At 32.8% G+C, this 27,821-nt stretch overlaps 1 protein-coding gene across 2 annotated transcripts in view; it reads right to left on the bottom strand.

The window, feature by feature from the left end:
* The window catches only part of LOC134252051 (serine-protein kinase ATM-like), a 294,279-nt gene that overhangs the window by 192,774 nt on the left and 73,684 nt on the right, over positions 1-27,821 (bottom strand). Inside the window, exons 6-9 of one of the 2 annotated variants that reach the window (XM_062734480.1) lie at positions 23,530-23,755; positions 19,866-20,007; positions 6,216-6,410; positions 2,731-2,881 (exon numbers count right to left, since the gene is read on the bottom strand). In XM_062734480.1, coding sequence (XP_062590464.1) covers positions 2,731-2,881; positions 6,216-6,410; positions 19,866-20,007; positions 23,530-23,755 — 714 coding nt within the window. The remainder of the gene's footprint in view (positions 1-2,730; positions 2,882-6,215; positions 6,411-19,865; positions 20,008-23,529; positions 23,756-27,821) is intronic. The other variant, XM_062734485.1, reaches the window with a different exon arrangement.

Genomic DNA, 27,821 nt, shown 5'->3' with positions numbered 1-27,821 from the left:
TGTTTACTTTGTAGTTTTGCTCTGTGTTCTTTAATTTTACATTTTTTTTAAAGTATAAGAACGATATATTTCTTTATAACATTTTTTCTTCATTAGATATCGCTGAAAGTATAAATAAATAAATTTTATATTGAAATATTTCAAGTAGTTTCACTCAAACTTAGACACGAAACACAGAATGTTGACTCTGATCACCAGACACAGACTTCCAGTGTAATGCTACGTATATATAAATTTTTGACATCTTGGGTATTGGGGGTCTCCAGGTAAATAACACCACTGTTACTTCGACCACTCCCCCTCCTCAGGTAACCGTATGGTAAAAAAATAGGGTCTTTAAATTAAGGATGTCGAGTCTCAACTCTGATATCTCGACACCTCGGATATCTCGACATTTCTTGATTGTCTCCAGCCGATGTCGAGATAACGAAGTTTACCTGTATTAGCATGTGAAGTTGCAGTTTGATAAAAATATAATTAATGGTTTATTTAAAACTTAGATAAACACATATTTTAAAAAGTGAGGTAAAGGTCAAAGGAAAATTCAAGGTCAAAATAAATTGATGCATTAATAGCTTACAGCAGTATGTATCAGCATATGAAGTTTGATAAATATATCTTGAATTGTTTATTCAAAACTGATCTAGACATTAATTTTAGAAAAGTGAGGTCAAGGTCACAGGAAAGGTCAAGGTAAAAAAGAGTAAAGCATTGTAAAGCTTACATCAGTATGTATCATCATTTGAAGTTTCATTACACAACTTGAATGGTTTCTTTAAAATAAAGCTAAACAGTAATTTAAAGAAAAGTTAAGTGAAGGTCAAAGGAAAAGTCAAGGTCAAAATTTTTTGCTGCAGTTGGATAGTTTACATCAGTATGCATCAACATATGAACTTTGATAAAAATATCTAGAAAGTTTCTTTGAGCCCGAAGAAAATACAGACAGAAGGGTGGAGGAGGGACATGACAAAAACTATACATGAATTCCTAGTCATGGCGTGGCATAAAAAACTTGAATCTACATTACATGAGGATGTTTCCATATCAAGATTATACAAGCAAATTCAAAGAATTGTGGTCCTCTGCTTTCTGTGTTTTAGTGAATGGGATGCCATAATATATGGCAGATTTTGTGTCAAATATGCACCCCTATCATATGTCAATTTTTGAAAATTAGGTCAAAGGGGAAAGAATCATAGCATGCTCTGAAACATTTTGTTACAGGTAATGTACAAGTCAAATATGAAAGTCCTATCTCTTTTCAATCAAAAGTTATATATATAATATAATATTTTTGAAAAGTAAGTTAAACCTCTAGGTCAAGGTCACAGAGTCAAAAGTCAGGATATATTTAGAAGTCTTTTCACATGTAATATACATGTATAATTTGAATGCCCATGTAATATACATGTATAATTTGAATGCCCTATCTTTTCTCTTTCAAAATGATCAATTTAAAATGCTAGTTTTTGGAAAGTAGGTAAAACTTTAAGGTCAAGGTCTCACTTGGGTTAAAAAATCATAGTATATTTAGAAAGTTTTGTGGTAATGTACATGTGAAATATGAAAACTCTATCTCTTATTATTCAAAAGTTATGACCAAGGTTAAACTTATTGTGACAGATTCACATACTGTCAATGAGATGGACAGACTGACAGAAAAATGAGATTTAATGCCCCCTCCCTTTCCCAAAAACGGGGGACAATAATGCCCTTGCTGTTCTTGAGAAGAAGATTTAGGATGGAAAAATCCCCTGAATATTTCTTAACGCAAATCAATATTGTGTTTTTATGTCATTTGTTTGTTTGTTGTTAAACATCCCTTTCAGGAGTTTTTCACTCATATGGTGACACCACCACTTGAAAAATAATGAGGACAAGTCAGATTTGAGGTCAACATTCATTTTAGGAGTTTTCAACCATTAAGACGTATTCAAAGAGATATTAACTCGATCCTTCCCCTCACCCCTTCCCAGACCCCTGTTTGTTCATGTATGCAAACTACTACTTGTTTTTACATTTTAAAAAAATGTTAATACATTCAAATAGTCAAATAGTTTAATGTGGTCCATCTCTTTGAATGATTTTTATTCCTAATTTTAGGAGGATAGGTTGACACAAATTCATGAATAAAATGTCAAGCAATCTTATCATTGATGCACTTTTATTTAATTTAATACAGTCCAAAAACAGGCAAATAGGGTGTGTTTGTGTGTGTGTGTGTGTGTGTTAATGGGAGAGGGGTGGGGGTTGACTAAATTGATTGGGTATATGGCAGCTTTCAAGGAGTTTCTGCCTCATCAAATATAAAAAAGTTTACACATTTTGAAAAATTCATCAAAAACGCTTTACACTAATTTGAATAATATTATTTGTTGTTGATCTATATGAGAAAATAGATTTAAAAAGTTCCAATTATGGGCCAAAAATTTATACCCCCCCCCTTTATCAAACCTAATTTACATCATTATAATTAAATTCTGTTGTTTAATTTCAGACTGGTAATGAATTTAAAGAATATGAAATACCTATAAGATCGAGGCCAATGGGTGACATGGTCACCTGAGCATATTATACTCAATTTGATGAATACATGTATTATGTAAATTATTGAATTATATTGACTTTTTCCTTGGTAAAGCCCAATTTCAAGGAGTGTGCATTTAGAGACAAACACCTTAGTGTGGGTATTGCTGTCTCATGACAGCATCTAGTTATATTTTTCATTACCTTGTCCACTTTGTGATTTTGTTGATGATAGTCGACAATGCTGTAGGAAGAATTTAGAGATTTGCTGGGAGAGAATTTCTTTTTGAGCAGCATTGTCCATACTTAAAACGTCATATACCAGTATTGGTAAAAGAAATTCACAGACTTCACTCTGAAAAAAAAAAAATCTTTTTAAAAATGGAAATGGTAGAGGGAATAACAGTCCTTGTTGAGGGAAATCTGTTTTTTGATGAATTCACAGATGTAAAATTCAGTGAACATTCAATTTAGTGAACAAAACTTGCCTGGTAAACGAGTTCATGCAAAACATTATACCAAAGACTTAGTATTGAATGTATTTTCATGTTTTTTAACCGGAAAATGGGTTTAAATAAATCTAACATTCCTTTTAAAATTCTGCCTACTTCGTCAACATTAAATTGCCAAAATGGTATCCTAAAAAATTTCAGGAAATGATAAGGAAAAAATATTAGAAATGAGAAAATTTTTGCTAGTGCAATGCAAAATACAAGAAATGGGTACTGTTTAGAAAAAGATGCAAACGTACATACACAGTACTATTGTTTTAACTCCTTTGCTTTGAGAATAGAGCATAAATTGTCCATGCAATAACTGCTGGCAATACTTGTAAAAATTACTTAACAGTACAACACAAGAAAAGTAATTATCAAGATGAAAGCCCCCCCCCCCCCACAACACATACAAACTTTTTCCTAAGAAAATGAATTATCTTTATGTACTCAGAAGCCTTTGTAACCCAAGAAAATATATCTGACCATCTTACAACTTTATGACTGTACAATACACCAGAATTTGGGGGAAAGTGGGAAAATGTATATTTTAGTTCAGTATTTTAAAAAGTTTCAAATATATTCTTCAATCTTTATGAACAATTTGAAAATATAAAAAATTATGCAGAACATTCTCCTGGGTAAAATACAATCAAAATTTTCTTATTGGCTTTCAAATACAATAAATTTTGAAAAAAATGATAAAAATTGATGTAAAAAATTTATAAACAATCCAAAAATATGTTAAAATCTATCTAATATTATGGAGTCTTTACAATTTGTTGTAGTTTAGAAGAAACAAGGATGGGTACCCTTTCCACACTAATTGAAAGAATAAAAAATAATTAATACAGAAAAAAGAAATTTATTGATCCAAGTCAGACTGTTCATGGCAACTCAGTCAGTAGAGTGCTCGCTTCAGGATTGGGAGGTTGTGAGTTTGAATCTCACCTATGACTGACCTACAGTACCGACCGGACACAACCTAACACAAGAGCGAACCCGAAGCGGACCCCGGGTTCGCTTTCAGAAATTTTGGGACTGCTCTGCCTTGGGTGCGCTCGGGGTCAGCTCTGGGTCCGCTATAGCAAACCCGGCGTTCGCTTTCCGGGACCGCTTTACGCACTGATGCATGAAGCGGACCCACTTTAATCTCGCCGCCAGTTAGCCCCGCCCCTTGTATATTCCACTACAGTAGTGGAATTGCGGAATCGACCATTGTTGTTTTGACGGCGATCGATACATGTACACTGTACATGTAAACAGTGACATTATGGAGAACATTGATAAATTTTCCAAAATTCAACTGTAAATTCGACGTACAACGTATATTTATAATTATTTCCATGATTTCACCATTCTCGGAATTTCAATCCCGAGAAATTCCAAGTTATTTAACAGCGACCTATTATGCATTTATTTTTCTTAATTATAACGGGGAAAAAAAAAAAAAACAGAAGCGGAAGAAAAAGGTGTTAAATCGATTTTCAATGTATCAAATGGTGTACTAGTGAAACTGATGAAAGCTTCTAAACAAAATACCTTTCAAATTTAAGCGTTAAATAGTTCTAAATTATATTCGTTATTCTTTATGTTTTGCTAAATCGAAGTTTTAATGTTTGACAAACACTGAATTATGATTTCTATAATTGTACAAGTCATATATTTAGATTTCATTTATAGTAGTTACACATTGAAAGTTTATTAATAAATATTTACCGCACATTTTTAAAAAAAATAAATATATTATATAGATTACGCTCAGAATTATGGAGCGAGTATGATTTTAATCAGAATAAAAAAAAAACTAAACGACAAATAATAATTGTTCTCCCGATAAGAATATATTAATATACCCCCATACTTCACATACATACAGTAATTAATTTAAAATTATTAAAAAAAATATTTCTAAATATTTTAATATAAATAAGTACAGGAAAAATCAAGACCAAAAAAAGGGGGGGGGATCATAACTGTACATTCTCATCGTTAAACTAGATTTTGTTAATAAATCCTGTTGATATTTTTGTTAAATTTCTATTTGAAGGAACATGTAAATTGAGACAATAGAAATAAAATAATTGAATAATGGGCACGTACATGTATGCTCGACATATTCTTGTACTGTATCTTGAGATGATGAAATTATACAATTTTTCAAAGACCAGTTATTTTTCTTTTCTCGTTTATTTTAGTGCAAAAATTGAAATGCCAATTATTATCTTCTTTTTTTGTTTTATGCATCAACTGATGTATTTACCAAATTTATATTAAATTTTATCAATGGACTTTAAATACTGGTATAAAAACCTAAAGAAAATAAATAATTAATTATTCATGTAAAATTCTACCTGGAAAATTAAAATATATATTTTATTAATTGCTTTCAAAAAAAAATAAAGATACTAAATACGTATAACATACGGCCCGGAGAGTTAAAATAAATAAATATAAAATAGTATTTTACAATTATCACAATTAATTTATAGTGTACATTCACATGCTTTGTTTGTATGTACAATGTTTGGATTTATATCGAATAGCATCACACATTCGTTCTTTTATCCCAATCGGCAGATCGATATGCCATTTTGATTGGTCGACGTGCTGATTGGTTAATCGCTAATCCTGATTGACAGCTCCGTAAAGAAATACTGAACGCATGTCCGCTTTCTGGGACTGCTACTGAATTTGGGGTTCGCTCTCTGGGTCCGCTTCGGGTTCACTCTGGGTCCACTTCGGGTTCGCTTGGGGTCCGCTATGGGTTTGCTCGGGGTCAGCCCTAGCGGACCCCGAGAGAACCCGAAGCGGACCCAGAGAGTGAACCCGGGGTCCGCTCCGGGTTTGCTTTCTGATAGGTTGTGTCCGGTCGGTACTGTAAGTCCATAATTTTTTATGAAATAGGAACCAAAGTAAACAAAGACCCTGCAAAATCCAGAAAAAAGAGTGTACATAACTCTTTTATGCAGAAAATGAAGGATATGGAAATAATGAACAGTATTCAATATCAAAGTCCATAAAACAATACAAAATAGGAGTAGAGTAAACATGGCCCTCCAAAACATCAGAGACATAAGTTTTTTTATTATGTATCAAAGTCTCATATATGGTATTTCATAAGAAATTGGACAGCAAAAACTAACTAATGGACAGCATTTCCTCATCATTTTGATCTCATTTAAGATCACTTACTCTCAGAAGACAAAGTGGTTTCAGACAGCACAACAGATTATTGTTAACAGCACCACTGGTTAAAATGGCTGAGGTCAATCTTATAATCCAGAATTCATGAGATACTGCAGTTTCCCACCAAAGTTCATCCTGGTTTATGGCACCTAGAGACTCATTATAATTCATTTCTGGTAGCTCCTCACACAAAGCTTTAGGCTGAAATAAAAAAAAATATCTAGAGTGTATTGACAACAGCACATCACAAAAAGCTTGAAAATAATTACCCAGGTATATTACAAATAATTATTTACGTAATTCTCCGACTTTAGAGAACTGATTTTTCTTTTTTCCGTCAGAGGATGTACAAGTAGGTGGACCGTGAGTTATGTTGAATAGGATTTTATTATATGCAGAAAGGTGGATAAGATTGAAAAACAAATGACATGAAAATGAATTAAATTACAAGTTATATCAATCTTTCCATTTGTGAATCTCTAAAATCCACAATTATTTTACAAATCATTTATTTACAGAAATTATAAAAATAATTAAAAGTAGGTTTCAGAGATAAAAACTTATAAGCGAAACCCCGACACTCATGTCGTGTACATGTACACTAGCTGACTAAAATTGTAAGCATCTGGAATCGTTTATTTATTTATTTGTTAAAATATTTATTTTTGATGTACTAATTCTAAAAATATCTTGACCACAATTAGCAGTTAAGATTATTAAAATCAGGGATAAAACACAGAACACGGTTTAACTAAGTACGGTTTATCACAAAAAGTCACGCTACTAGACGAGAACACAATATTGTACGACTTAATATATTGCTTATTACCAATCAATAATTAGTTTGTTCTGCTTTCATTTGTGTAAATCGCACTTCATTTATTTTATCTGATTGAAAAAATGACAGAGAAGCAAAATGATGCACTACATACTTTTTAACTTCGAGATTTCCCCCCAGCACTTGCAGTCTTTCCCACAACAATCGCTGTCAATTTACGCTTGAAAACACAGTATTTAATGTCGTTCAGTTAAAGCGTTCTTATGACTTTCTTTTCTCCAGTATCTAATCTGATTGGATAATGCGCACGAAATAGACTGGTGTCAGGAGTGCAGCATGCTGCCTAAGAAAATACCTCCTACCGATAAAGGGCAGCCTTTTCTTAATTCTAACAATCCTAACAAACAGAATTCAAGTAAATTGGTAGAAAATGACTTGGAAGAAGTATAATATGCTGACAGAACGAAAGGGATTGAATCTGACGGCAAGACTGATGATGTACCTGCAGTCTCTGAGGAAAAACCAAAACGAAAATTTAACATGAATTGGAGGGAAGCAGTATAGATCTAAACCAGGCTTTAAATCATTTTAAAGATGTCAAACATCAGAGACAAAAAATAAAGAATTGAAATTAAATTGTAGTGTTTATTTATTTCTTGACACTTGTGAATTTAAATATACAAAAATATAAATTTTGTATCTTTTACTGTCGTCATTCAATAATTTGACAATTTCAATTAAGTAAAGTCAACTGAAATTCTAACAGCAATTAATCAATTATAGTTTGTAACTAGGAAATGTCCCATTAAAAAGTCTGTTTGGTGCATTGAATTTTGAAATGTCACATTGACACTGACTTGGAGTGTGCCATTGTCACATTTACTCCCTAGCTTATCCCAATCACTGAATAATGCAACTTATGGTTTTCCATAAAAAATACACAGTACATGTATCTCATGATCTAAAGTTCCATTCATTCTCTATAATTTGTGAAAACTGCATGAAAGTTTGCAGCTTTCGAATTCTTACAATTCAAAAACTGCATAGTCACTACAGTGAGGGACTTTCAGCTCAAAAATGGCCTCTCAGATGAAAATGGAAATAAAGCATACTACATGAAAAACTGTGGATTGCTAGGAAAATCAGTAAAAGACACCTATAGAGAGATGGTAGCTGTACATGGGAATTCATATGTGATTTCACACAGTACAGTCTGCAGATGGTTGAAGAAATTCAAACACCGAGAAAAAAGTCTAAAAAATCTAACATGTACAGGAAGACCAAAAAGTCTGATGATTCAAGAAATATTGATGCTATGAGTACAATGATAATAGAAGAGGCAAGAGCCCTCCAGATTTCAACAGGAACAGCATAAAAAATTCTAAGAAAAAAAACTTTAGAAAGTTACAGTCAGGTGGGTGCCTCATTTACTCACTGAAAAGAAAACAAGGATTAAAATGCTGAAATCCTTAAATCATTTAGGAATTAGGACAAGAAAACTATCAAGTTTCATAGCACACAAGTTTCCTAAACTACAGAAAATACTGTCTGGAAGACACTGCAACTCCATATCTGCCATTGGAAGCGCCATCTATCAGTGCCTTTAAGGAGTACATAAGAATGAATATGCTGAGCTTTAAGAATACTTGAAAAGTGTATCAAAGTACACAGGGAATATTTTGAAGGATTAATGTTATAGTAATAAATCATTTGAACTTAACGTTGTGTCATATACATGTATTTTTGTATTCAATTGTATTAATTAATGAAATGACATTTTTTATGTAAGAAAAAAATTTGCTTATACATAACTTTCAAGTTTTTTATCCCTATACATTTTGTTAATTATTGTGCTACTAATTAAACATTCATTGGGTGAATCCATGTAGAAAGAATTGTAGTGTTAATATGGTTAAAGTCATGTAAATCTAATCCAACTTGTAAAAACAATCATTGTTTAACACTAATAGACAAAGAAGCTATTTTTAGAAAGATTATCTGTCTTAGGAACCAGTATTTCATGTCCATATTAGGTAATGCATCGCGCGAGGGACAGCAACATCCCGAGGGGTCGGTGGCCACATGATCCCCCAAACTAATTAATCCACATCAAATTTCAATCACCATCATCATTCCTTTGTTCTAACTTCAGCTGGATGTACACACTCTGTGTTTTTTGTTATCCCACCCACCTTCCCCATACAGTGATACTGCACCTTTTGTAAATGTTACAGAAATGTTTTAATTGTACATGTACATGTACATACCATTATTGGGGCTCTCACAATTGTTGATATAGGCCTGTTTTACTGCCTGTTTTCCCCCAATTCAGATAATTTTTTTCTGCATTATGTAATAATAGCTACCTGATGGTGTCAACCCAGGTCCTTTCATGTAATCCTGATGGTGTCAACCTGGGTACCCCCATACACAACCTGATGGTGTCAACCCAGGTTTCTATGGTTACAGTTTTAGCTATAAATTCCTAATGGTGTCAACCCAGGAAGTCATATTTTTATTTTTTTCTATATGTGAGTAGCCCCCGAGAAGGCCAGAGATGTATTGTATAAATGAGATGTATGATATTGTTTTTTGTGGATATTTTTAACTTGTTTTGAATGATTGTGAAAACATATTTTGATTTGTGTTCAAAAAATGTTGAAATTTCAATTGCTCTTATCATATGTATAAATGCTAGCTGCAGATCTGTAGCTCTCTGAAAAAAATATATATTGACAGACCGGAGAGCTACAGGGGCACCCTTTGAAAAAACTGTATATTTATTGCGCACAAAAAAGTGCGCTGTTTCTAAATTTATTTCTCCGAATTTTTAAAACTGTCATATCAAAATATTACTAACCGTGTGTTCGTAACATATTCTTTCAATGTTTCCACAACAAAACATTCTTAATACAGTGGACCTTCAGTTATCCAGATGCCAGATATCCGGATGCTTCAGTATCTGGACGATTTGTCATGGGAACGGAATTTTTAAACGTTATTTTTTCTTGTTTAACTGGTAATTCAGGTATCCGGATGCTTCACATATCTGGACAAATTGACTAGGAACCAAAGCGTCGCGTCCGGATAAATGAGGCTTCACTGTAATTGTTTTTAATAGCCCTCCTGGCCCTGAATTTAAGATCATCGAAAACTTCGCATTTTTATACTGCCATTTTGATTTGTAAGAGAATTCGGTTCAACGCGCTTCATACGTAAACTATGAGAGAAATTGATAGAGGAGTAAGAACTTTTTTGAAATCTAGCTTTTTTGCTATTGAGGAAAAAATTTGGAAGAATTAAACCAGAATCGAGTGCACATTTTTGTGCACAATAAATATATAGTTTTTTCAATGGGTGGCACTGTAGCTCTCCGGTGTGTCAATATATATATATATGTATATATACAGTATATATTTTTCTTGGAGAGCTACAGTTCTGCAGCTAGTAAATATGCCAGACTCTCTTCCTTAATCAACAGCATGCACTGCAATAATGATTATCTTTAAGGTGCATATTTTAATACTCAGAGTTAAAAAAAACCCACTGATGATAATCAAACTCCGCTATTGAATTAGCAATATTATATATGATATAGTCCAAATTTGAATAAATAAGACATTGAAGGCTGCATGATGACATCATTTTCATTTGTGAAAATAAAAAAAAATGCCTAGATTAATAGGCCATAATAAAACAAGAGGCCCACAGGCCTTATAGGTCACCTGAGTATCATGTAACAACTTTCCATGAATTGAATTGCTTCGTGTTTAAACCAAAGGCCATGAAATTCACAATTTTGAAAGAGGTGCCATTTACAGCTTATGATAACTATACACTTATTATAAATAGCTTGTTACTTTGGTTACTTAATACCCAGAGGTAGATCAGGGTAACAAAGAGAAAATGCATTTTTACTTTATAACCAGTTGTGCACCCCACCCCACAGCACCCCCCCCCCCCAAAAAAAAAAATCATTTGTAAATTGTGTATATTCATAACAATGTATGAGGTTTCACATATAAATATCAATTAAAAGAAATTTTTATTTTAAAGTTTTCACAAAAAGTGGGTGGGGGTGGTGACGTACATCTACATAATGCGGGATTTTGAACAAAGTATTTATTCCTGTCAGTAAAAAATACAATTTACAACTATAATATATTTTCTGTTGTAAATGGTAATTGTATATAAATTCAATTTCCCGGGCCTGCACGGCTGTTCATCTAGTAGATGTATATAGGTAGTTTACCTGCTCAATACCCAGGACCACAGAGGATTTTAAAGAATTACCGTAAAGACACATGTATTGACTGCACTTTTTTCGGCAGAAAATTATTCAAAATAAGGGGTGCGCTCAATACATAGGAGCAAAATATAACCTCCTTTTTTTCCAGGTCACTTTCTCAGTGCCGAGGACCATTTTACTGATCCATTTGGATTAAACTCTTTGTAACCAATTACGCCAAAGTTACTCTAATTTCAGAGAGTTACATGTATATAGTATTACGTACGCCCTACCTGTTGTAGAAATATACACTTTGCTTTAGGATTTTAACAGAAATTTTATCTAAATTTGTGGCTTTTGAGTTAGACATAAAAAGTACTTCATGGATAACAAAGCTTTCATTAACAAAGGTATGGAAAACGACCCTTTTCATGGGCGGATCTAGAGGGGGGTCGGGGGGGTCTGGACCCCCCTGGAATTTGCAAGGTTATTAGATGTATATACTAGAGCAAGAAAAAAGTTACCTTGGACCACCCTTGGAAAACACAGACCCCCCCCCCCCCCCCCCCGGTAAACGCGAATTTGTGTGAGATGGGTATGAAAAGTGAAAGATTTGAGGCAATAGAAGTCATCGACTACCCCCAACCCCCCGGAAATAGGTTTTTGATGTTAGGGCGAGTTTGTGTGTGTGTGTGTGTTTTTTTTTTTTTTTTGTTTTGTTTTTTTTTGGGTTGTCAAGAAATTTCTGGGTTGGATTCATGTGGACCCCGAAAATTAGAAATTAGAAGCAAATTTATGTCCAATATTGGAAAGAAGTCATTGAATTTATTTGTGATTTCTTGTGGACATGTAATTGTTTCACCAATGTGTTGTTGTGGATTGAGTTCGTTTCGAGAGAAGAAACTCCTTTATACAATCCCACATATTCTTGGCTTAGTGTGTGCCTGCTCAATTACATCGTTTACAAATTTGTGTTTTGCTTCATTGATCTAGATCATGGTTACATGCCACTTTGCAAGCATTCCAATCCACATCGGATTTAGATTTGAGTGCTTTTCAATGTAGAAGGTCACGCTGTAGCATTTCCGACAATATGTTGTCATTAATCCACTTTTCAGAATCCGATGTGCCTTTCTCTCACTGGAAAGTGTTTGTCAATGACTTTAAAGAAAGTGTCTTTATGAATTCCATCAGGGCTTCTAGAATGTGTTAATAATTAAAGTCTCTGCCACTACCTGCCACCCTCCTTTCCTTTCTGACACTTAGGGCATTTTTAGACAGGGTCACGTGACCCCATCTATTAGTTTACTGTCAGTCAAGCAAAACGGAAGCCATGGGGAGAACACATGAATTAAATCTACGCTATATGAAAGAGTGCAGAAGTTGTTTTGTTCAAAATACAAACATTCTGTATCAAACTGAAGAAAGTGATATGAACTTTTTTTACTCAAATTAATGACGCAATTTGCAAATTTTAAACTGAAAAAATTAATTGTTAATCACACTAGTAAACAAAGTACTCTCCTGCGTAGTATTAGGATTGCGTACGTATCATCCATTGTTTACTTCCAGAAAAATATTAATGAAAAATGTGAAGATACATTATTCACAGTTTTGTGTTTCGTATATTAATAAAAAGATTAATTTGTTATGAAAACTCTATTTAAATCAAGGGCCTGAAGCGCCACAATGGCGCCGCGCTTTAGATATGGCATTGAAACTGTTAAATTACAGTGCTGGATTTCAAAGCATGTATATGTCTATAAAATTATATAGCTTAGTTGTAGATAAAATACCCCGAATTGAGCATTTATGAAATAAAAGCATTCATCTCATTAATCTGAGAGTCCGACTCTAACCCCTGCTTTTAAATTGTTACTTGTGCAAGGGTTAGCATATAGGTCCCTGGTGCTAAACTTGAAATTCCAATTTTAGGGGGTTTGAAATTACTTTTCCTCTATGTTTGGCCTAATTGATTTAATTAACTAGTGTAATGTGTACTAAATGTACAGTAAGATCTACATTGCCTTCAATCACTATATTTTATGGAATGAAAGTTGTTCTCCGAGATTCCTTGACATGTACATAAATATCGTTTCTATTTCTCTTTGTTCAATTTGTTCCTGCTGGTCCTGATAATAATCTTGTTCTATTGGAATACATATTAAAATTTGATTTGTCAAAACAATCCCAGTTAATTGTTTACACCTGCACTGATAATTTACTGACCTACTGCACATATAGCCATCGGCATTGTTTATGTAGATCAAGCTTGGGTTGTAACTGGAAGTTAAAAGTACAACCTAATTTACGAACCAAATCCTGAAATTGGGCTATAAGCATGACGCGCCATGTCATAAAAAAATCAGGTTAAGGGTCGAAAAGTAATCCGACAAAAGTGGGTGAGTTGGCAACCGAGCAATTTATGGAATAAACGCAAAAAGTGGCATGTATATTCCTACGCCAGATACAAGGTCTTGGTTCAAGTACTATATTATTTGGCGCATAAAGAAAGCGGTGAGCAGTCAGAGATTTCCTCATAGCTAGATGTGCATCGAGCTAAAGCTCGACGCCATAAAAATCACATTTGTGAAATCTAACATGAAGATTATTTTGACCCCGTCTTTCAGTACCGTCTCACTACTTTGATTATCAATCTGTAATGGACACTCAAAGCACACTGAAATGTAAATGTACAGGATGAATGTTCATCATCACAAAAATGAACAGTGTCAAATAACCTTTGTAAAGCTGAAACATCTACAGCATAATGTGCATTGTAAGTACATTTTAACACTGCTTTACCTTGTACATATTTTGACATTTGATCTAACAAAGAGCAAGAATCTAGAGCATGAAAAAGAACATAAATTTCAAAATGTTTGATATTGTGCAAAGCTCCAGATAAGGTGCATATTTACTGAAATACACAATGAATTTTACAAAATACACATTAAAAATTTCAAATGGGCATACAATTACGCATAAGCAATCATAGATAAGCATTACTGCATGCATAATGGGTTGAATAATACAAGTACGACTTCGCTAATAATATTAATTGAGGTTAACTCAGTGTTTGATTTTTCTACAAAATACCGATTTAAAAGTGTTTTAATGACTAGGAATATTCTTACTAGTAATTGCGAAGACAATTTCCATTTCGGAAGGAAAAATCGATTTCGCATAAATTAATATATATGTATTAAATTTTCTATTTACTGATGAAGAGTTCTTTTAAATTCTCTAGAGATCTCTTTTTAGTAAAACGCTTACACACTGTTTGTACATAACGTTTTTATTATGGGTTCATTGCCAATTACTGATTTCTCTTAATTTGCCATATTAATGAAGATTTTTTTCTGTCAGTTCCTCGTGTAATGATATCATCTTAAATGGAAGAAAATTCTAAATATCTGTTGTAACTTTACTGTATGAACTTCCATGTCAAAAAAAATGTTTCTCAGTTTTAGCCATAAGTCTTGTTGGTACAGTGGCTGCAACGTTATTGTTGACAACTTACACGAATGATTTTACACGATTAACGCACGATTAAACCTGTTACACGAATGATCCTTCATTCACGCACACGATTCTACACTTTACATGATCTTACACAATTGCTACTGCAAATGCACTCAAAATAGTTCAAAATATTTAGGAATTGATATTTTCAAAACCACATACGGCTTAATACTGATTTTAGATTTCAATGAATTATCAAAATTATTTCATAGACTTTGAAAAAAACAAAAATGGATATTTCTGTAACTAAATACACGCAAGACTTAATATTTAGATTATAAATAATTATTTAGGTAAGGTAATTCTCCGACCTAAGAAAACGGATTTTTTTCCTTCCATCAGAAGATGTACGTGTATGTGGACCGTATTAATTAATTAAATTGCATTTAATGATATGCAGAAAGGGGGATACGATTGAAAAAATTGGCAGCATGGAATGACAAATTACAAATTATATCCATATGTTTCCATTGATTCAATGTTTGTGAATCTCTAAAAGTGAACTTGCCAATTATTTAACTTTTTTTAATTTGCAGAAATCTAAAGATTAATTAAAAGTAAGCTCCAGATATAAACACAGATAGACAAAACCCCGAAAATCATGTCGTGTGCATGTATATTCCTCGACTAAATATTTATGTAAGCATTGAAAAATGTTTATTTATTTGTAAAAATATTTATTTTTGATGTAGTGATCTTAAAAATATCTTGACCATAATTAGCAGTAAACAAGAATGAAAATCAGAGAAAAAAACGTTAAAGATCTAAGTACGGTTTATCACAATATTGATCGCGCTATTTGACGAGAACATAATATTGTACATGTACGACTTACTATATTGCCTGTTTAGGAGCGATAATTAATTCGTTCTGCATTCAATTATGTAAATTGCACTTCATTTTACTTGGATTTAAATCAATAATAAAAAAAAAGGGTACCGGTAAAATGCGAAACGAAATAGAAACGAAACGAACTGAAATGAAACGAAATCTGCCGAAACGAAACGAAATCTACCGAAACGAAACGAAACGAATCGAAACCTGCCGAAACGAAACAAAACAAAACTTTCAGAATGTTTATATGGTCTATTTTTACTTCATATGAAATTTATATAGTTCAAGCACCACAGGCAATTGTTTCGCTTCAAGTTCCTACACTGGCGTCGGAAGGAAATTGAAAGTTGGGGAGGGGCTTAACCAAAAAAAGGTAAACCCCAGTTTTCAATTCCTATGTAATATATATCTTTGCAAGAAAGTGGGGATGGAGGCTAACCCCCCCCCCCTCCCCGCCGCTTCCGACACCTATGTCATCTTTTGTTAATATCTTACTGAATAATTTACCTACTTAAAAATGACATCGTTCGCTTCGAGAGACTTTTTACTTGTCAGTTAAATCGTTTAAGACGTCTATGGTCAAGCCTCTTTATTGCAAACCACTCCTTTCTTCCTCCAAAATTACCTCGATAAAAATAGGACCGTATGTACGTAGAAAGGATACACAAGATTTCGGTTGGAGTTACATGTATAATTGAACCAAAAAAAACCAGACTCCTTGGAATGGAATACTAAATACTCTAAGTCTCTGGTTTATCCTATGTTTTAAGACAATCGCAATACAACAGTACAGTGACTTTATTTCGACCCGTACATAAACGAGCCTTTACATGTAACACATCAATTTTGATAGATATGTTGAATCTAGATAAATAAGGACTGAAAATAAGAGTAAGATATAAAAATTAATTAGAAAATAATGCACATATTGAAACTAAACATGCATAGTACGCTCGTGCATATTTGCAGCTTGCAAACATGTAAATGCATCATTAGACTGAGAAGGGAGCATAATTTATCGGTAATTAAATTTTATATTAACAAGTGCTTGAAGTATATGAATTTTATTTGAAGTAAAAAAAAAAGTCCACATGTAGTTACACATTTATACATTTATAATTATATACATGTACCTTGATTAAAAAAAAAAACAAAACATTTTGATAGTGTTGTTTCGTTTCGGCAGGTTTCGTTTTGATTTCGTTTCGTTTCGTCTTGATTTCGTTTCGTTTCGGTAGGTTTCGTTTGGTTTGTCAATAATAACGTTGCACCCACTGTATTTTCAAAATTTATTTAAATGCAGAAATTGTCCATTGTAGTTTTTTTCTCTTACACATACCGTATAACGGCTTTTTTTACCTGGTTACTTTTACAAGATGCATTACTTCTGATAATGATTTAATTAGTTCAGATCTAAAATTATACCCGGTTGTCAAAGTCGTTGACCCTTTCTTCTGTTTTGTTTGCATTCAATAAAAATGTGACTTTTTAACACACTATATTAGTGTCAAGTAATCATGATGAATTGAGTTGTCTCTCTTTATATTTCCCGTATAGATGTATGTGGTGCTCATCAATAATGATAGCAGATACTTAGCAAATTGTGTTTTAATTTTAGAAAAAAAAACCAGAAATCTAAGAAGGGCACATGATATACAAAGGTAATTCAATGAACAAACATATCATAATTTAAGGAATCAACATTCGATATCGCGAGAATAATTCATTTTGATTTTTACATCGGGTTTTTCAGATGCATTAGGTCTATTTGTATGTAAACGCATTCAAAACGCTAAAACATATTGATCTGGAATTTCACCTCCGATGATTTTAATTTTTACGGACATGCTCAATGCATAAAAAATTAACACGTAAAAATTTAAATCACCTTATTTCAGCCAAAATTCGTAAAAATTACCCTTTATATGGTATATCAACAAATACTCTGAAATCATTTTACAGACAATCAAAAAAATCTGCATTGATTTGAAATTTAGGGGGTAAACACAAAAATAAAAAAAATAAAACACAAAAATTAATCACCCGTGAAAATAAATCCTGAGAACCATTTATTTTGCTTTGAATTTGTAGAGAAACCAGAAGTCTCTTTTGAGACTGAAGCTCTACTGGTTTGTACTTATAGCAAAGGAAGAGAAAAGTACTTAAGCAGTTAGAAATTGAATCTTTTCAACAGCAATAAATAGAATAATGATCCTTGATTAAGTCTCTTTATGTTCTTAGTGTAGTCTACTTGCATGCCACATTATATTATAACCAGACTAAAACTGTTATTTGGAGTAGCATTTTGAGAGTATTTAACAGAAATTTCTATTTTTAGTATTCACGGCAACACCGTTCATCGAAATCAAAAACCGATTCACAGAATTATGTATCTTAGTGTAGTCTACTTGTGTGCCAAGTTATATTGAAATCAGACCAAAACTGTAGGTTATGGAGTAGCATTTTGAAAGAATTTCACAGAAATTTCTATTTTTAGTATTACGGGAACACCATTCATCGAAATTAAAAACTGATACATAGAATTATGTATCTTAGTGTAGTCTACTTGTTTGCCGAATTATATTGAAATCAGACCAAAACTGTAGGAGCATTTTGAAAGAATTTCATGGAAATTTCTTTTTTTAGTAACCACGGCAACACCTTTCATCGAAATCAAAAACCGATACACAGAATTATGTATCTTAGTGTAGTCTACTTGTGTGCCAAATTATATTGAAATCAGACCAAAACTGTAGAAGGAGTAGAATTTCTCTTTCACAGAAATTTTTTTTTAGTAACCACGGCAACACCGTTCTCGAAATCAAAAACCGATACACAGAATTATGTATCTTAGTGTAGTCTACTTGTGTGCCAAATTATATTGAAATCAGACCAAAACTGTATTGGAGTAGCATTTTGAAAGAATTTCTGAAATTTCTATTTTTGGTAACCACGGCATCACCGTTCATTGAAATCAAAAACCGAAATTATGTATCTTAGTGTAGTCAAATATTGAGTGCCAAGTTATATTGAAATCAGACAAAAACTGTAGGAGGAGTAGCATTTTGAAAAAATTTCACAGAAATTTCTATTTTTACAACCACGGCAACACCGTTCATCGAAATCAAAAACCGATACATAAATTATGTATCATTAACTAGTCTACTTGTGTGCCAAGTTATATTGAAATTAGACCAAAACTGTAGGAGGAGTAGCATTCTGAAAAATTGTTTAAGATTCAGACAGACGGACAAAATTTACAGACAGACAGACAGAAATGGACGACAGACGCATTACCATCGCATAAGCTCTTCTGGTCTCTGACCAGTAGAGCTAAAAAATTATGATACAGGAAAGCTCTAGGAAAATAATGTGACAGATGGAGGTAGATCAAAAGAGGTTGGAGGTGAAGTAATACTTATTATAGCTTTAAATTTAAAAATCCCACTACTTGGCCTTGAATTCAGATGCATTCTTTTCCACTTTGCATTCTTTGTTCTTGCAACGGCTTTTCTTTAAAATTTCCTAGTGTTTTTTTTTCCTGGGGAGAGACCAACTCTTCTGTTCACTTATTAAAAGTATGATGTTATAATGTAAAATGCTCAATAAATAATATGATCTTTCTATCAGTGTTATGCAGTTATGTAGGCAACAATATTCGTGCCAAAAGATTTATGTATATTAGGGCCTATCACCTATAGAAAAAGAGTTTGTACTAATTTATAGTCATGAATTTTCTGAGTCACCGAAAGAGACAGGAACATCACTGTACCTATCGGTTCTGGAACAGTTACATTATGTTGTCATCGTGTCCAGTCTCATCCGCAGTAGATCGATTAGCATCATAATAATGGTCTAAATTAATCCTACCTACTGCCCAGCGATTCGTGAGCGACTGAGAATTTCTCTTGTACTGAAATGTTTTCTTTGAGAAACCTTGTTTCTTCGATCTAGACAAGTGTGTAATGAAACACTGGTGATTTTAAATGACAGACAATATTGTTTACATTTTACCGCACTGATATACAGCATATGTGGTAAACAGTATAGTTCCAATAAATTATAAAAATTAGTATAAGAAGGACAAATATTAGTTGTATATGTAATATGCAACTCTTACATACAGTTTTAAAAAAAATACAAAATCATTCACTTACACAACTTGCAACCCATTGTTGTTAAAATATCGTGAGAAAACAAGTACATTAACTGATATCTTGCATTTTGTTTGGCAGTACACAAATGTTAGATATTCATTAATTATAATATTCTGGACTTTCTCAAAATTTACCTTTTTCTTTGGAAGAAATGGTTGCAGTTTTTGGACCAATTCTACTTTGTTTGAAGTTTTCATCTTGTTTGCAAGATCAATCCCTGCTTTTGTGCTAAATATCTTTTTCAGGACCTGTGATGTTGCTTGAACTGTCTTCATGCTTTAAAGGGAATTTGAAAAAATAAACCAGAAGTCTCTGTCGAGACTGAAGCTCTACTGGTTTGAACTTATAGCAAAGGAAGAGAAAGTACTTAAGCAGCTGGGATTTGAAACTTTATAAACAGCATTAAATAGAATAATGATCGTTGATAAAGTCTCTTTATGTTCTTAGTGTATTCTACTTGTTTGCCAACTTATACTGAAATCAGACCAAATCTGTAGGAGGAGTAGCATTTTTGAAAGAATTTCACAGAAATTTCTGTTTTTAGTAACCACGGCAACACCGTTCATCGAAATCAAAAAAAGATATACAGAATTATGTATCTACGTGTATTCTACTTGTGTGCCAAGTAATAGTGAAATCAGGTTAAAACTGTTTAGTAGCATTTTGAAAGAATTTCACAGAAATTTCTATTTTTAGTAACCACGGCAACACCGTTCATCGAAATCAAAAAAAGATATAGAGAATTATGTATCTACGTGTATTCTACTTGTGTGCCGAGTAATACTGAAATCAGGTTAAAACTGTAGGAGGAGTAGCATTTTGAAAGAATTTCACAGAAATTTCTATTTTTAGTAACCACGGCAACACCGTTCATGGAAATCAAAAATCGATACACAGAATTATGCATCTTAGTGTATTCTACTTGTGTGCAAAGTTATATTGAAATTAGACCAAAACTGTAGGAGGAGTAGCATTTTGCAGACAGACACAGACACACATGTGTGTATGCGGACGCCGGAGCATTACTATCGCATAAGTGATTTGTTAAACTGAAATGATTTGTTTGCAATTTATTTGAAATGAAACCTTTGTATATGCAATTTATTTAGAGTGATTTTTTGCGAGTAAGCATACTAGTGATTTCTTCATGTTCATTAAAGTGATTTCGTTATGATTTCAGGGTGATTTGCTTACAATTTGTTAAAAAATGATTTGTTAGTGATTTGAAAGTTGCCATATGACCTTGGGGCAAAAACAATATACCACATTCCACCAAGGCAAAAACAATATACCACATTAAAGTGATTTGTTTGAGGATTTTTTTCACATGGGCTTTTCTTCATGTGACCTTTAACCTACACATGTGACCATGTGTGAAGGTTACATCTACAACAAACTTTCTGGTGATAGGCAATCCTTCAGTTTCAAAGAGATTGCTATGTTTCTCCATTACAAAATATGGCCATAAAGAACAAAACTTTTTTTGCACGTCACCTTGACCTTTTACAAATGATTTAGGTTGAAAATTATGATATACCATCTCTTAAAAACCCTTGATCCCTCTAAGTCAAAATGCAGTCCCGCTATGCATATTCAATAGGAATTTACCTTCAATACTTCAAAGTGGTTATGTATACATAAGGTTATATAATTAACACCTTTACCTGGACATTTAAAAGGCCCCAGGCAGAAGACACCTAAATCAAGGAATGGGATTTTTTTTTCAGGTGACACTTATACTGCAAGATGATACTTGATTTATAATTAATAATATTTTGCTTATCTGCTATCAAAACAAGACATCTGTCAGCCAATGCTTACTAGTAATACCCCCGCTCTGATGTGAATAAACACTATCATTTTAATATACACAAGTTCAATTAAGGGCACAGAAAAATATGAATTTGACATCAGATTCAGATCAAGATTTAAATCCCACCATATGGCATGCCTCAACAAAGAGTGTACTAAAATTTCAAACATCTGCTATGAATAGTTGATGAGAAAGCTGTGACAAGAATTTGTTATGAATGAAACGGACAGACAAACCGACAAACAGGAAGTTGACATCAGATTTGAACAAAAATGTATCCCACCATATGGCATGCCTCAGAGATGATTGTGTTAAAATTTCAAGCATCTGCGATGAGTACTTGCTGAGAAAACTGCGACCAAAATTTGCTATGTATGAAATGGACAGATGCACTGACAAACAGGAAGTTGACATTGGATTTGAACAAAAATGTATCCCATGCCTCAGAGAAGATTGTGTTAAAATTTCAAGCATCTGCGATGAGTAGTTGCTGAGAAAACTGCGACCAAAATTTGCTATGTATGAAATGGACAGATGCACTGACAAACTTGTTACGGACAGCTAGACAGACGGACAGACACACAAGGGTAAAACAGTATACCCCCCTCTCCTTCGGAGCGGGTGTATAATAACTAACATTGATGATCTTCTGATAATTAAAAGACAAACAAAAGGTAAAAATTGATTACAAGACGAGACACTAATTTAATTTTTACTTTGAGTCAGTATTAAAGTTAGAGGAAAAATGAAAACTCAGAAATTATGCATTACAACAGCTTAAATGTCAATATGACGACTATTGCTGGACAAATACTTACAGATCATGTTTGGTATCAATATGTACAAATTGTCAATGCTATGTACGATGCTGTAATTAATGTTTTGATTTAAATGAATAAAGAATCCCAAGGGCCTTAACGGCCACCTGAGTATAAACAACAATCCATATAGGATCCATAGAGTATAAATTGAAAGCCTCAAAAACAAACCTGGGTTACAGATTTTTATCCCATCAAATGAAGTGTTACATTGACCAAAATTAAATTAAATTAAAATGCTCATCATGTTTTTGTTGTTTTTGAGATTTTCAAATGATCTTTCCTATAAATTCCTTAACTAAAACTTTAATCACCTGTTGCATCCCAGCCCCTTTCTACCCCAGGGGATCAAGATTTGAACAGTTTTGACATTAAACATTATCCAGAGCTGTTTCTATATAAATAAGACATGTGGAGATCTTTGAACATTCACTGTGGCCCCACTCTATCACTTAAGGCATGATTTGAATAACATGAATATATACTATCTAAGGATGCTTACATGTCTAATCAATCATGGTTTTTCTGTTTTTCGAGATAAGAATTTTTTTTTCAAGATTTTTCCTACATAATCCAATGTAAGACTTTCATTGTCCATTGTGGCCTCACCTTACCCCCTGAGGATCATAATTTAAACAAACTTTTAAAAATCAACACCACCTGAAGATGTTTCCACATAAGAATCATCCATCTTGCCCAGTGGTTCTGGAGAAGAAGATTTTTCCAATGTATTCCTATGTAAAATTTTAATCATTCATTGTGTCCCCGCCCTACCCCAGGGGGGCCATGATTTAAGCAAATGCTGATCTACACTACCTGATGATGTTCCCATATGTTTCAACTTTCTTGACCCAGCGGTTCTTGAAAAGAGGATTCTTAAAAGATACCATTAATTTTCATTAATTCTTAATTATCTCCCATTGGAAAAAGGTTTGGCCCTTCATTTGTTTAGAAAAAGGATTGGCCCTTCATTTGTACAAACTTGAATCTTCATTACCAAAGGATACTGTGTGACAAGTTGGTTGAAACTATAGCCCCTTGGTTCTTGAGAAGTAGTCAAAAATGTGAAAAGTTTATGCACAACACACATCCGCACGATGATGGACAAAAACAGATAGCAATAGGTCGTATCAGTGACTCACGTGACCTAAAAATGGCTTAACTCACTCTTTGTCAATAAGATGCTGGTCTAAAAGTTCCATAATCTGCAAAAGGTTATGCATGGCTCCAGTCTCTTCCACATCAGAAGTAGGTAGTGCTAGTATCATAAGATCAATAGGACCTATTACACCCAGACAGTGGGTCAACTCCCTCAAAGTCTCTGTATCCTTCAGTAATTTACTGTTTTTTACCAGTTTCATCAGAAGACCAGATAATATGTTCCTTGATTTGCCTGCAATTCATTGTTTGTTACTTACAATACGTTATTTGACCAGTTTGACCAGTTCTGAATAAGAAACCGATTCGGTCGTGTTATAAATATACAAGGAATTATATCAAAATCTAAGTTTTTAGTCAAGCTAGTTCAATGACGTGTGGAATTAAATATTGTTTCATAAAAGTTCAGCCTTCCCCCCAAAAAATTATTTTGCAAGTTAACATAGGTACTCATTTTACATTGTACCAGTTACGTATAAGCCGATGAGTTCCGAATACCCTAGCAGTTCCCATTCAATTCGATCCTAAATTAAACAAGAGGCCCAAGGGCCTTGAATCACTTTCGATAAATTGTACAATCTATCACTTCTATTTGAAGCCTCTAACTCTAAGTATCCTAAGACCCAAGTTTCACCAAATGTCAAAGTTTGATGATTCTTAGCCACTTGGGACAGAACATATTTTAATAAAGTTACTAAAAGACAATAAGTAGGTCACAGTGATCTACTTTAAGATGGAAGTTTTATGAGGACTCAAGATGCATTAATCGACAAAAATTGAAGATTCTAAGCCAATAAGTATTTGAGATATTTATAAATAGGTCATAATGACCTACTTTTTTTACATTCTCAGAAAACCCAAGATGCATCAACTGATAAAGTTTGCTGATTCTAAGCCAATAAGTACCCAAGATACTTAAATATAGCCATAAAATTTCAAAAGTAGGTCACCTAAATTTTAGTCGACGATTTTTGAAAACCCAAGATACATTAACTGACAAAGTTTGATGATACTAAGCCAATTAGTACCTGAGATATTCAACAGTAGGTTGCCATGACCTACTTTTTGGTCGACATTCTCTGAAAACCAAAGATGCCCCAACTGACAAAGTTTGACAATTCTAAGCCAAAAAGTACCTGAGATACTTAAATATAGCCATAAAATGTCAAGAGTAGGTCAAGGTGATGTAAATTTTTGGTTTGCGTCCCCGAAAACCTAAGATGCATCAACTGGCAAAGTTTGATGATTCCAAGCCAAAAAGTACCTGAGATACTTAAATATAGCTATAAAATGTCAAAAGTAGGTCACATTGACCTACTTTTTGTCTACATTCTTTGAAAACCCAAAATGCATCAACTGAAAAAGTTTAATTATTCTAGACCAATAAGTACTCAAGATACTTAAATATAGCCATAAAATGTCAAAAGTAGGTCAGGACGACCTACTTTTTAGTAGATGATTTTCGAAAACTCATGATACATCAGCTAACAAAGTTTGATGATTTCTAAGCCCATAAGTACCTGAGATAATCAAAAGTAGGTTGCCATGACCTACTTTTTGGTTGACGTTCTCCGAAAACCCAAGATGCATCAACTGACAAAGTTTGATGATTCTAGATCTATAAGTACCAGAGATACTTAAATAAAGCCATAATGTCAAAAATAGGTAACTATGACCTACTTTTTGGTTATTATTCTTTGAAAACCGAAGATGCACAAACTCACAAAGTTTGATGATTCTAAGCCAATAAATACCCTAAGATACTTAAATATAGCCATAAAATGTTGAAAGTACGTCATCGTGACCTACATTTTTGTCGACATTTTTCGAAGTCCAAAGATGCATCTACTGACAAAGATTGATGATCTTAGGTCTGAAGGTAATCAAAATATGCCTTTAAAACAATTTGAAAACAAATGCCTGCAAAATTCAAAAAGTAGGTCACTGTGACTTACTTTTTCATAAATATGTTTTAAGGCCCCAAGATGCACCAACTTACTAAATTTGATGATTCTAAACCTCTCAGTGTCTGAAATAATGGGATTAAATGTGTTTTAGAAAGGATTAGTCATAAAATTCAAAAAGTAGGTCACGGTGACGATCACGTGAGATCTCATCCCATAACAAACTCGGACTATGAGTAAGTCGGATTATTACCGAGTCGGTCTACACAAACTCTGACTATAACATAGTCGGCCTATAGCCAAAAATTTAAGATGTATAGCACAAGTTTAACGAATTAATTGATTAATATTTATATAAAGAATAATATGGGTGCTATTGATTAAGTATTGAATTTTTTTTTGTAAACCCTATTTTTACATGAAGTGATTTTTCAAGTTCTTCACTAGCGTGAATAGAGTATACTTTAGTACTCCAAAGTTTACAGTATGCAGGTAAAATTTATAAAATTATAGAATAAGGTAACACAATAAAACTTTTGCAGATATATTTATTTGTATTGATACATTATATTCTTTTTTGTAAACTTGTATTATTTTTTATGCAGTGGAGATTACGAGAATATTTATGTTAAATTGGAACGTTTTTTTTTTGGTACCGATTACTTAATTCACAAAAAATAAATCATTATGGTTTGGATAAATGAAATAATCGTGTTTTCAAAAAAAAAAAGTACACTAGTCAGTTAAGATGTGATGATTACCTACATAAACTTAATTCAGCATTTACAGTGCCTTAATTATTAATTTTACAAGCTGTGATATTTTTTCTTTCGTTCTTTAGTAAAAATATTATTTGTAATTTCCATGACATAGTGAACAAATTCTGACCTGACAAACTTCCTTTTTCTCACTTTTGTCATTTACCAACATGCATTGAAAAAAAACTGCAAGCTTGGTATATTAAAAAGTATGAAAGAAAGTGAAAGGAAAAGCAATGAGAACAAATGGTTAAAAGACAATTCTCTAAAAAAGTTGGGTTTTTTTCCTAGCATATACATATTGCTTTGAAAGATTTTTTTTTTTTCGGTTTATGCATGGAATTATAATTATGATTTTTTTCAGTTGTATCTACAAAAAAATCTTATTCCAGATATTTATGTTTAATTGTGTTGATGTGGATTTAAGATTTCTTTCCTAAAAATTATCATATTCTTTATGTTGACCGAGAATACACAAATAGATGAAGAGAAACATTTACAGATTGTAATAAACGGAAACCATTTATATTCATTAAAAAAAAATGGAAAATTCTAGTTTTATGGGTTATATACACATTCATTTGAGTTAATGTAATTAACAATTAATAAAACATCAATTAAAATAATTTTTTAGGTGTTTTTGAGTCTGATAGTGTCAATTAAAGGGACACTGCCCCATTGTTTGTATATCCTCTCTACCTCCCCTAGATATGGCTTCCGTATGTCACCTTTGTGTAATCCAAGTAAACCGACCATGGTATGCACATAAATCGATAAGCAAAAAACGAAATATTTCATATTTTTTCATTTATCGCATTATCTGTAAATAATATTAAAAAAGCATTAATACATGTATAAGGTTTTATGCAATACATAATATCGCGAGTACCTCACAGTTATCTAACTTACTACCGCTCTTTTGCGGGGGAGTCGAGAAAGCTCAAATCTCGCAAGATTACTGGGACATTGTTTACAGTAGTGACAAGCGAATGATTTGTACAATTTTATTCCGAAAGTACAATGTATTGCCAAGAATTGAACTCCAAATAGTAGATTGTCAAATAAGGAAAGATTAGATTATTTTTATCATCTTTAAAATGTGACGATTTTCAATGAAAATTAAATGAGATGAGCCTGCTTAGTGAAAAACATTGTTAAAAATGTAACATTTTACGAAAAGCTCCACCCAAATATTAATTAGGCTGGTTCAGCAATTGATTAGCAAGGTATTCCACCAGGATTTTTAAGTTATCTGTCCTTATAAATTCTACAATGATCGATCTTGCATTGTATACAATAGCACATTTGTCCCCAGCCAACAGACATTTCCTAACTCCTTTGTGGAAGAGTTCTGCTAAGTTAAGTAATCGATATCAAGTATTAAACCAAGGCTAAATAAACATTTCATAATTCATAATAAAATTACTCAGTATAAATTAGAAAATAAAAAATGAATAAAAATACATATTTGTTCTATTCATAATACTTTAAAATACTAAATAATACTTTTCATAATACTTTAAAACCAACTTAATTATTTTAAAAAATAAAATAAACATAATTCTTTTAATTTACTTTGTAAAGTATTATAACTAAGTACTATTATAAATGCATAGGCCGAGTCTGCTATAGGCCGACT

Source organism: Saccostrea cucullata, unplaced genomic scaffold (genome assembly GCF_032062105.1).
Source record: "Saccostrea cucullata isolate Sc308-1 unplaced genomic scaffold, CSIRO_AGI_Scuc_v1 ctg1, whole genome shotgun sequence".
Lineage (NCBI taxonomy): Eukaryota > Metazoa > Mollusca > Bivalvia > Ostreida > Ostreidae > Saccostrea > Saccostrea cuccullata.
The sequence above is the reverse complement of the archived record's forward strand: the minus strand, read 5'-3'. Positions and strand labels throughout refer to the sequence as shown.